The 15,220-nt window shown below is 41.3% G+C and overlaps 1 protein-coding gene across 6 annotated transcripts in view; it reads right to left on the bottom strand.

Annotated features, from left to right (window-relative positions):
- Positions 1 to 2,502: 2,502 nt before the first annotated feature.
- LOC147030457 (ciliary neurotrophic factor receptor subunit alpha-like) overlaps positions 2,503 to 15,220 on the bottom strand; it is a 59,604-nt gene continuing 46,886 nt past the window's right edge. The window contains exons 7-10 of one of the 6 annotated variants that reach the window (XM_085874508.1): positions 9,194 to 9,237; positions 9,010 to 9,100; positions 3,775 to 3,886; positions 2,503 to 3,292 (exon numbers count right to left, since the gene is read on the bottom strand). In XM_085874508.1, the coding sequence (XP_085730634.1) occupies positions 3,019 to 3,292; positions 3,775 to 3,886; positions 9,010 to 9,100; positions 9,194 to 9,237 (521 nt within the window). In that variant the 3' untranslated portion in view covers positions 2,503 to 3,018. Of the gene's footprint in view, positions 3,297 to 3,774; positions 3,887 to 9,009; positions 9,101 to 9,193; positions 9,238 to 15,220 lie in introns of all 6 variants that reach the window. The other 5 variants (XM_085874506.1, XM_085874509.1, XM_085874507.1 and 2 more) reach the window with 5 other exon arrangements.

Below are 15,220 nucleotides of genomic sequence, written 5' to 3'. Positions count from 1 at the left end.
TGAGTTGTTCATTATCTTTCCGGAGCTTTTCCATCTCTGTGGACTCCAACTTTGCTCTCTCCTTGAGTTGGTTAATTTCAAATTTATATCGTTTTTGTTTTCTCTCCAACTTTTTCACGTTTTTCCTTCTCCAATCTCATAGTTTCCTTCAATTGGCCGATCTCCTTTTCCTGTTTCATTCGTTGTTCCTTCACTATCTCCGCGTATTTCAACCTTGCTTTCTTTTTCAGTTGTTCTTGTCTTTCTTTTTTAATTTCTTTCACCCCCTGTCCGACCGTCATTATTTCGCCTGCCACGTCCTTCTTGCCCACCTCCATCGTGGACCACACACCTTTTACACTCCCTTTTAATTCGTTCACCTCCTCTCGTATCGTGCCGATCTCCTTCGCCATTTTGCCTTTTGCTTCCTCCAATTCCTTCTTTAGCGCCTCTTGCCCTGCCTGGAGATTCAGCCCCATGCACTGCATATCACCCCACTGTGCCTTCTGGTACGGGGACAAGGTATGGGACAAGACACGAGCAAAAACCTACAGCAGATATCTATTTATTATGTACATGCACTTACAACAATTCTACTTACGGACAAGGCGCCACAGACTTTCATGCAAAAACCCCAGAAAAGAAAGATAGAACTGGGCTCGTCAGCCTTAAATGTTCCTCGGAGCTGGGATGACCGAAGGAGCTCCGCGAGCCCATGCAGGTTACCTTTGTCGCCCTTGAGGCGACTCGATGGTCTTTTTGTCGGCGACCCTCCGTATGTCTCTGTTGTCAAAGTGGCAGCTGTTGTAATGGCGGCTTGGTTGGTCCAGGGCCGAGCAGCGCGGCCTGGTCGATGACGCTTCAGAGGAGCGAACGGGCCTTGATCTTTAAGAGCCCGCTCACTCCTCAGCGTCGCTCGGACCGTTATGTAGCTGGCTGGCGACTTCTCTCCGGCTGGCGACTTCGCTGCTGACTCCAACGGCCAACAACTTGGTGACTTGGCTGGCTCCCACGATGAACGAACTCCACTCCTCCGACCAACAGCAACTTGACTGGACTCACCAACTCGACTGCCTCCACCGACCAGCTCTACACTCGGCATCGAAACGCACCTTTTTATAACCCGGAGGGGTGAAGCCGCTGTAGGCTTCGCCACCCGAAGGCGGTGCTTGCCCCTTTCACTCCCGGCTGGCTCCACCCCTTTCGTCATTTTGATCCATTTTGCAAGTCATGCGCGGCCGTGTTTGAAATCACTTTGTCGCTGTCGAGGATGCCATAGTGTTCGTTTGTGGAGATGTTGTTTGTTGTGGATGTTGTTGTTGGTGAAAAGATGGCGGCGCCGTGGAGATGCTGGTTAAATGTTGGCGGTTGTGGCGAAGGTGGTGAGGAAATGTTGTTTGTTGGGGATGTTGTTGGTGAGGAGATGTTGTTTGTTGTGGATGTTGTTGTTGGTGAAAAGATGGCGGCGCCGTGGAGATGCTGGTGAGATGTTGGCGGTTGTGGCGAAGGTGGTGAGGAAATGTTGTTTGTTGGGGATGTTGTTGGTGAGGAGATATTGGCGGTTGTGGTGAAGGTGGTGAGGAAATGTTGTTTGTTGGGGATGTTGTTGGTGAGGAGATATTGGCGGTTGTGGTGAAGGTGGTGAGATGTTGGCGGTTGTGGCGAAGGTGGTGAGGAGATGTCTGTTTGTTGGGGATGTTGTTGTTGGTGAGGAGATGTTGGCGGTTGTGGCGAAGGTGGTGAGATGTTGGCGGTTGTGGCGAAGGTGGTTGTTTAAAATAAAGATTCACAGCCCGGCACATGAATAATTCACGTTATACATCGGTGGGAAAATCAAACCTGGACACACACTTATCGACATAACTGATCTTCAGGGAACCTGAATGGTGTTCTGTGAATTTCCACAACCATAACAAAATATATATATATATATATATATATATATATATATATATATATATATATATATATATATACACATACACACACACACACACACACACACACACACACACACACACACACACACACACACACACACACACACACACACACACACACACACACACACACAGGCTGACAGGATGGCCTAGGGGTATTCATACTCGCCTCTAAGCTGTCGAGCCTGGATTTCAATCCCGACCCAGGTAGAGACTGGCAAAGAAACTCTTTAACAGGCTGGATGATTCATCATTGTGTATGCTGTCTCACTGATGGATGTTAAACTGGCATTCCTCTGCTGGCATTAAATATCCCACGGTGTCATTTGTGAAGAGTCGGCGGGCCATCGTCGGCATCATGGCCAAATTCCAAATTCTTGTCCCAGCTGTGGCTCAGAGAGTGATGTCAAACAGCCCAACATGACCCCAGTCCAAAAACCAACGCTGTGTAACCGATTATGGTGCATCAGATCGGATACATACATACGTACGCACGCACACATATATACTGCATACTTCAGCCTCATACTGCGTCAGAATGGCGACCCGTCGAGGATTGTTACCCAAATCAAAGAAACTACTTTGACAGCATTGACGCTCTGTATAGAGCCTGTTTCACAAGAATAGACGAAGATAAATATCCTTTTCTTCTATTTATTGTTCACTTACAGAGGAGCAAAGTACATGGAAATGGCAGGATGGCAAAAAGGGTATCTGACTGTCAAAAGATAACATGCAGGGAAGCAACAAATCCTTTAGAAATCAAAAACACAACTCATCAATACATACCCCCCATCATGCTTCCTGATTGCTTCTACCTCTAGGTATACTTCTAATATTTCCCCATTTAAAAATGGTTAACTGTTCTTACATCCACTGTATTTTCATTCAAAGTTGTTCAACAGAATTGTTAACTCTCTGAGTAAAAAGTTCAACCAATACAATTAAATACATATACACCTCCATTTTTGTCAACCTCCTCACCTAAAACATATTATACAACCGACATAAATTGCATCTCCTTATATTAACTCGCATTGTATAAACCATACAGTCCGATTATCACAAAGGTCTTGGTATTTTTTCCAGATATACTGCATCATGAGAAGTTGGGTTCTTTACCTTCCTGTATCCATCTGGAAAAGTAACAAATAATGCCATGGCTTCTGGCTCGTTTTGAGAATAGCCCGGTTTCTGGATTATGTTTCGGTGTAAGTGAGAACTGGTAGTTACAGTGCACCAACAAAAACGTTTGATAATGGCCCATCTGTCCTGATTGTGCCCTGGTCCAAAGCAGGTGCTGATGGGTTTTGTGTTGATTTTGGGTCATACTCATCTGTTTGCTCCGTTGAATTGTCCAAATCTCTTGATTTCTTTCTGGTTCAGGAAAAAGTTGTGTTAGTGCAATTTACAGCAAATGCGACAGAGCAAAGATAATCATGATTAACACATATTTACCAGCAGGAATTTATTTTTAAAGTAAAATATTTAAATCATTAAATGCAATCAAAATGTCTAATTTCTATTAAAAAGAGTATTTCTATTTTTTTTCACGAATACAAAGCCACTGCTAAACTGTAGCCTTGATTGATTGTATCATGTAATTAACTTTGTGATGAGGGTCGTTGGAGGCTTTGTTATATTTCAAGACTGGGACAAGGGCTTTGTTTCAATTGGATCTGCCAAGTTTGGCATGTCTGTTTAGAGTGATAGGCCAAAATACGGTTGTTTCAGAACAAACATCACTCAACAAGCTAAAGAATTTCATTAAATTGTCATGCAAATTATGAAACCTATAATGGTGTGTGAAGTTGAGGATCAGAAATATTTCAGATCATGATAATAATGAGCAAACCTGTATATGACGTAGAGTAAGCAGGCCATACTGCCAAGGATGAAATATCCCATTGTCAAAGCAGCCAAGTGTCCTCTACATCCATTAACTTTCACAGAGTCCCAATTTCCTGCTTTCCACACAATATTAAATTAGGTATGATCAATGTATAAATAGCTTATAATCTTGATGTTATGTGGAAAAATAAAAGCGTTTATGTATTTGTATACAAAGTCTTGGATCGTGGGAGAGCGAGGGGACAGAGGATAAAAGGCAATTTAATGACAATGGAGTCACAGAGTTGGACACCCCAAACAAATGAAAGAATGAGCAGGAAAAGTGGAAAGAGGTCGGAGGAAACAGTATCCTGCAATCAAGTAAGAGGGTTCTGTGAGGTTGGGGTAATGGAGATAAGAAATATTGCAGGTAGATGCAGGAGATGGAGAATGATGAGATTGTGGTGTATCTCTTGCTGAAAGCACTGGAGGAAAGAGTGTGATTGAAACATCTCTGGAAGGCAGTTCCACAAATTGGAGAAAATAGTTGAGGTGTGAGATAAGTCTGGATTTGGGGAATTTAACCAGGATGGGATTATTGGAAGAAGCTGTGCATCTTGGAGTAGCTGTGGAGGGTCGGAGAACTGAGAGAGCAGAGGGAGCTAGACCAGAGGAAAAGCGGTTAAAAAAATAAAACAAGGTTACCAACCTGTCTGTGATGTGAGTGCAACAGGCCTTGTGCTTCGGCCTCATCGTGGGAGATGCCAATAATGTTAAGAGCTTTAGATTTGACAAAATCCTTGACAGACACATGTGATGCTCATTTTCCAGCCCATAGGGGAGATGTGTACTCAACTTTGCTATGGACAAAGGCCTTGTGGGCTGTGACTAGTTCTGATTTTCATGAAATAACTTGTAATGACAGAGGATACTCAGTCTGTGGCTGACTTTGTAGAGCATCTTGAATGAGCCATTTGATTTTCCATACTCTGTACAACTCACTCATCACTTTAACAGGTCGATGGTCTGTTTTCTACTCCCTCCTTTCAAGTGTCTTGCACACTCAGATCTTTCTGCACTCCCCGCCCCCTCCCCACACTCCCCGCCCCCTCCCCTCCCAAGGTTCTTGCAGGACACACAATGTCTGCCAACAACCCACTTCTGATGCATCTACCAAAATCCAGAATCACTGCTCACCTCCACTCATTCAATCCTCTTATCTCTCACCTGTGGAATCAACTTCCACATTCTCTTCAATATCACTCTTCTCTCTAGGTTTTATTATATAGACAGCTGTTCACCACCATCTCAGATCATTCGCTTTCCAAAACCATGATCTTTTCTACCCCCATTAACTCTCCCCAAACCCACCTCTCTTCAACTTTCCTGTTTTTCCTTCTTGAGAATTTGTGTCTGTATCCATCTTGTCCACCCACTGTGTTCTCCTCGAGTCCTCATTCTTCCTCACGGAGGATGTCCTACCACTAAGCCAGTTTTGCAATCCAATTAGCGACCTGACACGCCACTCCACAAGCCCTCACCTTGGCTAACAAGCTCCTATGTGGTACCTTATCAAATGCCTACTTCTTGTATATTATTTTACTTACACAAGGATACAGATAACTAGTCTCATGTGCACAATTTGAATCATCAAGCTATATAACCACAATGTATTATATATGCACATAACACATAAGCAGTCGGCATGTTTTGGTGGGTTAATGTGCGTAGTAAAGACCGTGGTTTTGGATGGGGGGTGGGGGGGTGATGATGGGGAACAGCTGTCTTTAAGATATGGTAGGAAGAATAGGATTGAAGACAATGTAGAATTTGGTTTCAACAAAAATACAGCACAAAACAAGATACGATTGAACATGACATATTTGACAGAAACACAAACAGCAACACAGCGATGAATATATAACAGAAAAACATGACGAATCAATTTTGGAAAACAGCTTTAATGAGGTTGAAGTGGAAAAATCCCCAAAGCGGCAGTTTCCATTTCAGGGATTTCTTCTCCCAGAAATAAATTTTCCCCTCAAAACCTGGGAATTTCTTTCGTGATGAAAGCAAGTAAATTCCTAGCTAATGAGTGGAAAATTTCCTTCTGAGAGAAGATATTCACCGAATTTCAACAATACCAGACAGTTCCAAATTTTCTTCTCACTTCGCCTGACAACGACATCCTTCAGTTTCAGCTACTTTCAGTTCTAAAAAAGGTTTTTCTAGTCAAAAAAAATTATTTTTGCTCTATATTTTGCCTATTTTTCCAAGTTGAGTCTGAAAAATAAGAAACTCACCAACCCACTCTTGGTGAGAATGAATACACCAATTCTACATAAATTTACTGAAACTATGAAGCAAAATATACAGAAGGCTGTAGATATATATATATATATATATATATATATATATATATATATATATATATATATATATATATATATATATATATATATATATATATATATATATAAAATTCACAAAGCTGAAGTGTGGGAGATAAAATATCCACAGTGCACTCCAAGATAGCTCTTCAGCATCTCAGATGATCAGGACCTCCTTTTGCCAGTACCTGCCTCTGTTTTCATCACAACATATGAGACTGAATACGAGTTGTTTGATGATTTGGATGAACAGAACAGAAAGAAACCAAAACATATCTGGAGTGTTCAGAATTGGACACTGCTCCGAATAAACTGATGCAGATTAAAATCGAGGTACGAGACTGTACACTCATCTACTGTTTACACCTACAAGCATGATGGAAAGTTCATGTGTACAACTCTCCACCAGCATCACCATCTTGGTCATGTGATTCAGTGCGACTCTGCAACCACATCATAGCCCAATGACTAGCAAGCAATGCAAGGATGCCATCCTACATTGCTTGATGGAGAATTAAAAGTAAAATACATTGACTTACTGAGTCAGTGTAAAAATTTAGAATGTTGAGGCTTCTTGCACTATTTTGATTATCTTGTTCTGAGAACTTTCTGAACATCCTCATAATGGCCCAACACAAAATGCACAGCAGTGTGCAACACTCGATTCCAAAAAAATGTAAGTGTACAGTGAACAAGGATGTGGGGTGGTGGTGGAGGCCGATCCAGATTCTTGGGAGAGCATTAGGGTACTCACAAGTCATTGACTTTTCTGTGATTAAGAACCCATCCTGGAAATCCAATCCATTGCATGGTGTGGAAATTTCTGCTGAGCAGCCATTGAAATCAAATCCACACCATTAAAGACCAATGCAGTGAGGCTTTATACCCACTCAAGACTACAGCAACAAACAAAAATAAAGTTATGTTACATCTTAAAAATGTAATGAAGCTGCATGCGTATGAAGCCTTCAAACCCATTGGCTGGATATCTGGCTTGACTCCACCCACAATTGTGAGGAAGAAAATCATGTGATGTGTGGTGACGTCACTTCCAGTTCGGGGTTCGGCGCACGTGGACAGCTGGGTGGTGAGCGCTCCTCCAGTCAGGGCCAGTGCAAGACAGTTTTGCGCCCTCGGCAAGGCCAGCTACTTGCACCCCCCCCCCAAAAAAAATTGCCAACTTCGATTTTTAAAAACATATTTTGTAGAAAAAATAAAAAGCACAAAACTTGAAACTGCTAAATTTATTTTCCCACAATATTTTGCTTACAGTCAGACAGAGAAACAAACAAAAAACAGACAAGAGTTAAAAACGTCTCATAAAAGTTTCAATTTCAGACACATCAAAATTTCACTTTGTGTGCCTTTTCCTTTGTAAATTTTGTCACCAAGCTGAGAATGTAAGAATAGAATAGATAAAGAAAGAAACAGTATTGTTAGTGTTGAAAACAATAAACTGGTTATGAACTAACAATGAACGATAAACTATTATGAACAATGAAATATTATATTTTCCTTTTTTTATGTGTTTTTTCAAAGCAATAATTTGCATAAAACTGTGACCCTTAAAGGTCAGTAATGTGCCCCTCTGAGGTGGCTGCCTCGTTGGCCTTATGGTAGCGCCGGCCCTGCTTCCAGTCCTTCTAAAGCTAAGTTTCCAGTCCTAAGGCATTTTGTGTATATTGTTATTGAGATTTGTGTTGGGGCTGTGGAACTGTACTTTTGGTTTTTTTAAGGTTCATAACAGTTTTAGTGGGTAGTTGAGTTAGTTTATTGAAAGAAGAAGGGGGATGCCTCGTGTGAAGTTTAGCGTTAAGTCAGTTGGGGTCTTGGGAGTATAAGGATAAAAAGGTCATAAATAGAGACCGAAGGAGAAAGGAAGAGTACGTAAAATATAATTGTTGCTCAATGTAGAATCCCAGAAAACATGACTTCACAACTCTTTGCTTTCAGCCTTTTACCCAATATCCTGTGTCTATTTTTCAAAACCTCTGAGTAAACTTTCCCCAAATGTAAACTGCAGCTTTGTGCTCAGGGGTGAAAGGGTAGAAAAGGTAGTGAGAAAAGGGATATAAATTGGAGTGATGAAGGGATTGAGGGAAGTGAGTGATTGGGTTGATTGGAAGTAAGTGAAGGTGTAAAGGAGGGCAGTGGGAAAAGGAGAATAAGTGGGAGTGGATGAGGGCTTTGAGGAAAATGTGGAGAGGGGAATGGGAGAAGGGGTTGCTGAGGAGACAGATTAAAGGGAGTAGGTTTGCAGGCGTTAGCTGCAATGTGCCATCAAATATATTCATAAATATAAAAGTGGTAATATTGTGTAATGTAATACTCATTATGGTATGCCTTATAGATGTCAATAAATATTTAGAAACTATTCTTTCATAGTGCAATAACGAAGCCTACATGGGGATTTATATAAAGAGTTGGAACAATTTGTAGCATTCATTCTAAATTATTGCAAAGTGCAGTCATATTCATTTCAGGACTTCATCTTGGATAAAAGGAATGATAATAAACAAAAGCAAATTATATAATTAATGTCATTGTGTCCTATCCTGAGAATACCAAATATCTGACTTGGGGTTGGACTTCATGGAGTATCCACAGCTGATTAGGGTAAGAATATTGAATGTGTCCAGAGTGCTGACATACAATAGCCTCCTCTTCGTGAAGGATACCATTTGGTTTTCCATGTCTACCAGCTAATGCTGGTAGATGGGACCCTGGCTTCATGTCACATCTGTTGTATGGGGCTCTCATTGATGCAACGCCCTGCCTGTGAAGCACCTGTCTGACCGTTTATAGTCGGATCGGAATCAAACCCACAAGGGAGCTCAAAGGTGAGTATGCTACCTATGAGCTATCCTTACCTTGATTTGCATTGCCTGCAGGTGATTGAATACCACCTCTCATCGTAGGTTCGACTGTTGTTAAAATGCTGATCCATTTTGTGTTGTCTTTCTGCAAATTAAGTGATGTAATTAGATAACATAACAAACGAAGTAGTATTTTTAATTAGTCAACAAAGTCAACAACACACAGTGCATTTCTTACCTTGATTTCTTTGCTTCTTCGACCACAATTGGTTTCCTGGGTTTCTGTGTAATGTAAAGATCATAACCAATATTACGATGCATGGGTTCACATACTTCTAAGATATTTTACCAGCTCTTATGCACATAATTATGGCTCATCAATACATAAGTACTGAAACAAATCAAACAAATATCTTACAGCTTATAAGCGTTGTACATACTATATAAAAAAATATAAAACCTGAGTGAAATTATTGTAGAAAATCTCCTTTTATACCATGTATACCAATTTCAGTGATCACATGACATCATCTGATCTGCTCTAAATGGGAAAGGTAAACGCAAATATGCAACAACAATCTGAAGAAAAAAAAAACAGAACGATTTCATTGACTCAACGAGGGGCATTAGACATGATCCATAAACCTTGACACCCAAATGATTCCTAAAAAAGGAAATACATAAGGGTGCTTCACATTTGAGCTGGTCGTTTTTTTAATTCATATCTAAGCCTCAATTACAATGCCCTGGCAGAATAAAATAAACAACAACCCTGATTGCAAACAAACTATTTTTTAACAATCTGTGACATGAACAACAGCCAAGTTTACTGCATATATTGGTATCTCGTGTCATGTCCTTTGGTATAAAATGCTTAAACCTGAGAAGACAACAAATCAATGATTTTCTGTATGAGAGCCCGATACATATTTTGCCAAATTTGGAGTAGATTTTGTTGCAGCTCTTGCATATTGCTTAGTTGGTGTCTGCTTTTCCACAGCTCCTGATTCATAAATTCCATGAGATGTTCGATAGCATCCATGTCGGAACTGTGGTTCACAGGGAAGAAGTTGCAGCCCACTCTGTATCTTCTTGGGAGAGGCAGTTCTGGTCCTCTGGACGTATGGAATGTGACGCCATCTTCCTGCAGTAAATATGTTCCTCACTGCAAAGGGCTTTGCCGGTAAAGTAGGAAGAGGATTTCTTGTTTACCAGAAAGGAATTTTGTAACATGGAACACATTTGTTGCAGGAAGAGGATGCAACATATGGCATGATCTTCCAGCAGTAAATGCCCATGATGGTAAATGGTTCATTTACAATCAGGGGTGTTCATTTTATTCTGAGGTGGCATTTCATTTTAAAACTAGAGGTCATAGAACACCTTACCCATCTTGAGAGGAAACAAAAAAGGACATGGGCAGGGTCTGTGAGCAGAAAATTTGATTGGTCGTGATGATTGATGTGAAATGCCGTAATATTTTGTCCAAGTACTGCTAACCAGAATGGTTTTGAAAGTACAAATAAAGCGATGTGTTCTACAGTGTTGAAATATATAATTTAATTGAAATACAATGACGATTTTAGGGGTTGTAGGGAAACACTTTTTTCGGAAGTTTACCGCCATTGCTGCAACGTCTTTTACACCACTTTGTTTAACACGTCACATTAGTTTTTCCTGCATGTTGTTTGTGTCCTTTATGACGTCACATTAAACAGTGTGCTTCCTGTTTGGAATGATTTTCAATTTTGACTGCCAGACAAATATATATATATATATATATATATATATATATATATATATATATATATATATATATATATATATATATATATATATATATATACACAAGCCGGTAGGCGACGAGGGATCCGCGAGGATCGAAGCGCTGGATACTATGCTTTTCATTCTGACCGATCCACCAATGAAGATTCATTGCCAAGACGTATTGGTTCACATACAATTGTTCCTCTGCCTGGCAAGATTTTTCCTATTGCGTATTTTGCCAACTGTCACTCCTCATAAAAAATGACGGTAAATAGACACCCTATTTTTGAAGGACTAGCATTTGAAAAATAAAACCTAAATCAAAAATCGGCTGGAGTAAAATTTTCTAAATATCTTGAAGTGTTCAATTCCGAAGTCTCGTTTCTCCACATTCAAAACTGTAGGACAAGTATTGAAAATAGTAAACGTGGTTTTTTGGTCGCTGCCTAGAAACAGGTGGTTGCTTAGCAACGAAACTCAAACGCGCACATTCCCACCCCATATGGAACCTGTTCGCCAAGTTTCATCGAAATCGGTTTCCTGGTTTGTGCTGTGGGAGCATCGCGTTGCAGACACACACACAGACACACACACAGACACACACACACACACACACACACACACACACACACACACACACACACACACACACACACACACACACACACACACACACACACACACACACACACAAAACCCGACAATAAGGGATATCTAGCGAATCCAATATAGATAGATATATATATATATAGATATATATATATATATATATATATATATATATATATATATATATATATATATATATATATATATATATATATATATATATCACTCCTCTCTGCTCATGTGAAATTGGGACAAATTCAGCCAAGGTACGACGAAGCAACAGGTTCATTTTCCGATTCATGTTCCGATATATTTTGAATATAAAATACAATATTCAATTGAAATTGATTTGTTCCTTGACCAGAAACTAACGTTTGTGGACAGACAAACAAACAGGCAAACTCAACCAATCGCTTAACCGTGCTTTCGCTTCATGTACGCTTGGTATAAACAATACCATCATTACATTTCCTTTCAAGGTACTTATCCAGTTTTGGGCACACACATACACTGTCAGAGTGGAAGCTTTCACCTGCCTCTAATGGAGAATGTTTAGGATGTTTCTGTAACGAGTGCTGGACATCATTCTTAATATGGCCTCATTCGATCCTCAAAAGTTTCTTGTCTCTAAAGGCCCGGTCACACCTTGACGTTTTAGCCAACGTATGCCGATTTTTGAATTTTTTTTCTAAAACGCTGGCACACGTTGAATACGTTATGGGTAAGTTTTGATAATATTGAGAGCACGCTGAAAAATACTCCCATACGTCGTTGTACGCTGGCTTTAAACGTTGTACTTTTCGGTTGTCCTCAAATTTTTTCATGCTTGAAATTTCACGACGTATGTCGGCGTATGACTCACACGTTCCGCTACGCTGGCCTCAAGTTGTATGCACGGTCTGCGATCGTTGACAGACGTCAACACATGCTACTTGTAAGTTAATCATAAGTTGAGACACGCCGAGGTAATGTTTAGCGTACCCGAAACTTATTTCTAACCTATGATTAACGTGTTGTTGGCACGTTACGCGATTGTTGCCACACATCGACAGACGTTACTTTTAAGTTACTCATATGCTGAAAGACGTCGGTATAATGGATCGTCCTTGCGTCAGCGTCCACGGCCACGGCCAGGACACTTATTTGCAGCATTCTTCAAACTTTTCTTCGGCATGACGAGGATGTTCACACTTCGATGTCTAGCTTGGCTATGATTCCAATTGTCAATCGGCAGCGTCTATTTAAAATAGTCGAGTTTGAGCGTTTTATCACGTTCAGAAGAAACGCTTCAAATTTCAAAACCCCAGCGTCAAAAAACAAAGGCGAGTGACAGCAATTTAAATCGTTCATTGTAAACAATGAAAATAGCTGAGTGGTACCGTTTAAGGCCCGGTCACACCTTGACGTTTTAGCCAGCGATGGCAACATATTAAAATGTATGTAAAACGCTGGCTTACGTTGAACTTTTGATGTTTTTTTTAAAGATTCGGACGTATTCATAGCGACTTGGTCTTATGTATAACGCATTGGTAACAACACAGAATGTTTCGTTGTGTTATAGATAACTTATACCAACGAATGCTGAACCTGTTGTCGGCCTACACAACCGATGCCCAACGATAGTCTAACTAAGGCATAGCGCGTTGCACGCATCGCCGACGATGCAGAGATGCCAACTTTTGGAAATCAGAATGAGGGAGGATTTGCAACCGACACCAAATAATGCGCGCTAAGCGCACATCTCGAGCGCGGAGCGCTCGACCCTTGAGGCGGGGTCCAGGGCCCGCCTTAGGGCCCTGGAAGCTCTGGGGTTCTAGACGCTCTCTAGTGCCCTCTGAGCCCTATTTTGGAGCATTTAACATGTTAAGAATTCCCACTTTTTGAACAAAAAAAGGGGAAAATTGTGCACTTTTTAATGTTACATGTATGTTAATATTAGTAAGTTAGGGGACAATCAAAGATTAACAAAAAGCACAAAAGAAGCAATATTTTTCTTGCCTTACTGGCTGGTACTACTGCTGCTTGCTTTTTCCATGGCAGCTTTGCTGAGTGACAGCTGTGTGGCTCTTTTAGCCCTTCTGATTATGTCTTTGCTGTATTCTCTCTGGTAGCAAGGGGTGCTATGAGCTAGTTTTTCAATTAAGAGAGCTTCCAGGGTTTTGACACTCAAATTGGGACGAAATTCAGTATGATTCTTCCATACAAGACTGAGTGCCCACTCACATGATGCGTTCGAATGAGGAATGACCAAGATTCCCTTCATCACTTTGCTCAAATTAGGATACTTCTTGGCACCAGTGCAGGGATCTGTGAGCTGTGAAATCCGATGCCACTGCTCATCCACTCTCACTGTCTCAGTAGCAATTGTAGCTATGGAGGCGTCTGCCTGGTAGTGAGCGAATTCACTCTCAAGACTGTCTATGTCACTATCACCGCCACTGAACAGACAGGGGAATTTCTTGATGAAAAACTCCACACAGTCAAACCCCACTTTTTGGTGTAGCTTAACATCCAGCACCTGAGCATGCTTGGCTAATTCATCATCTAGCGGCCAGGTTTTGAAGATGTAATTGCAGGCTTTCACATAATATGAGCGAACTGCACTGAAGAAACCTTGGATGTCTGACTCACTCAGAGTGAAGGTGGATTTCTTGAGACTCCTTTGTTCCCTTATATACAGTTTGGCATCGTTCCCAATCATGAGGTCCTCATCATTCTTCTGATGATATCTGTCAGAGAAGGGTACATTTACCAGAGCAACCGATGACACCGATGGTTTCAAAAACCGTACGAAGATATCTTTGAGAAGACCATTCAATTCTCCGTGCAGGAGATGAATACAGGGTTCGTCTCTTTGGAGCAGAAGATTCCCCTTCTCAAAAAGCTTGTTAGCATATCGAAGGAAGAAACAATAGAGTTTTGTTTGTGGAGACAAGAACATCCTGTTGACACGTTTTTCTCTAGATTCCTGCACAGTGTTTGAGGAATATGCGCTTTTAGTTGTAGAACTCGTAGTACACTTAGCCGCAGGGCGATCACACTTGCGTTTACTGCCAGCAGAAGAGGTCAGACTCGTAGTACCAGATCCAATTTTACGTTTGAGGAGAGAGCTTGAGGTAGGTGCAGCCAAGGAAGAAGACCTCTGATTCGAAGGTTTTGCTGAGCTTCTATCAAGTGATTTGGCAAAAGCAGAACTTAACTTGGGTCCTTCTTTGCCTGTAGATGGGACTATCACAGTCTTTCTCGACTCTGAAGGGATCTGCTTTGTAGATGAACGTGATGAAGGGCCGGTGATGCTACCTGCTCTCAGCATTGGTTTTGGTGCTGTCCCTGCTGTCTTCTTCGCAGCAGATACTGCAGTGGTAGTGGTGAATGCTGCTCCACTAGTGCTTGATCCTGCAGTGCCAGTACTGGCAGTAGATACAGTGCCGTCCTTCTTGCTCGTTGTTAGAGTCTTGGCTACAGTTGGTTGCATTTTTCTTCGTACTTCTTCTTTGAAGAAGAGGCGAAGTGGCTCCCACTGTTCAATCAGCCTGTCTAGGCACTGACCAAGGGACAGCCACCTTGTTGCGACATGCTTCAGAATCTTGTGTGTCGGGGCATCACAGAGTTCTTGCAGTGCTTTCACTCCTTTGACGCGTTTACTACTTTTGTCCAAGTAGTAGTAAATATCGATGAGAAAGTCATCTAATTCAATGGGTAAGGCCTGAGCCGCCTTCTTGGCCGTATTGTGCATCATATGGCAAGGGCATCCCATGATGTAGCACTCTGGATTTTGTTTGTGGATATAAGCAGCGACTCCTTTGTGCTTGCCCACCATGACAGAGGCATTATCAGCACAAAAGGAAACACAATTTCCCCACGGAATTTTCCTGTCACTGAACTCATG

This window comes from Eptatretus burgeri, chromosome 3 (assembly GCF_056783735.1).
Source record: "Eptatretus burgeri isolate ZD-2024b chromosome 3, Ebu_testis_v1, whole genome shotgun sequence".
In the NCBI taxonomy this organism is placed as follows: Eukaryota; Metazoa; Chordata; class Myxini; order Myxiniformes; family Myxinidae; genus Eptatretus; species Eptatretus burgeri.
Note: the sequence above shows the minus strand (reverse complement) of the source record. Positions and strands in the feature narration are given on the sequence as shown.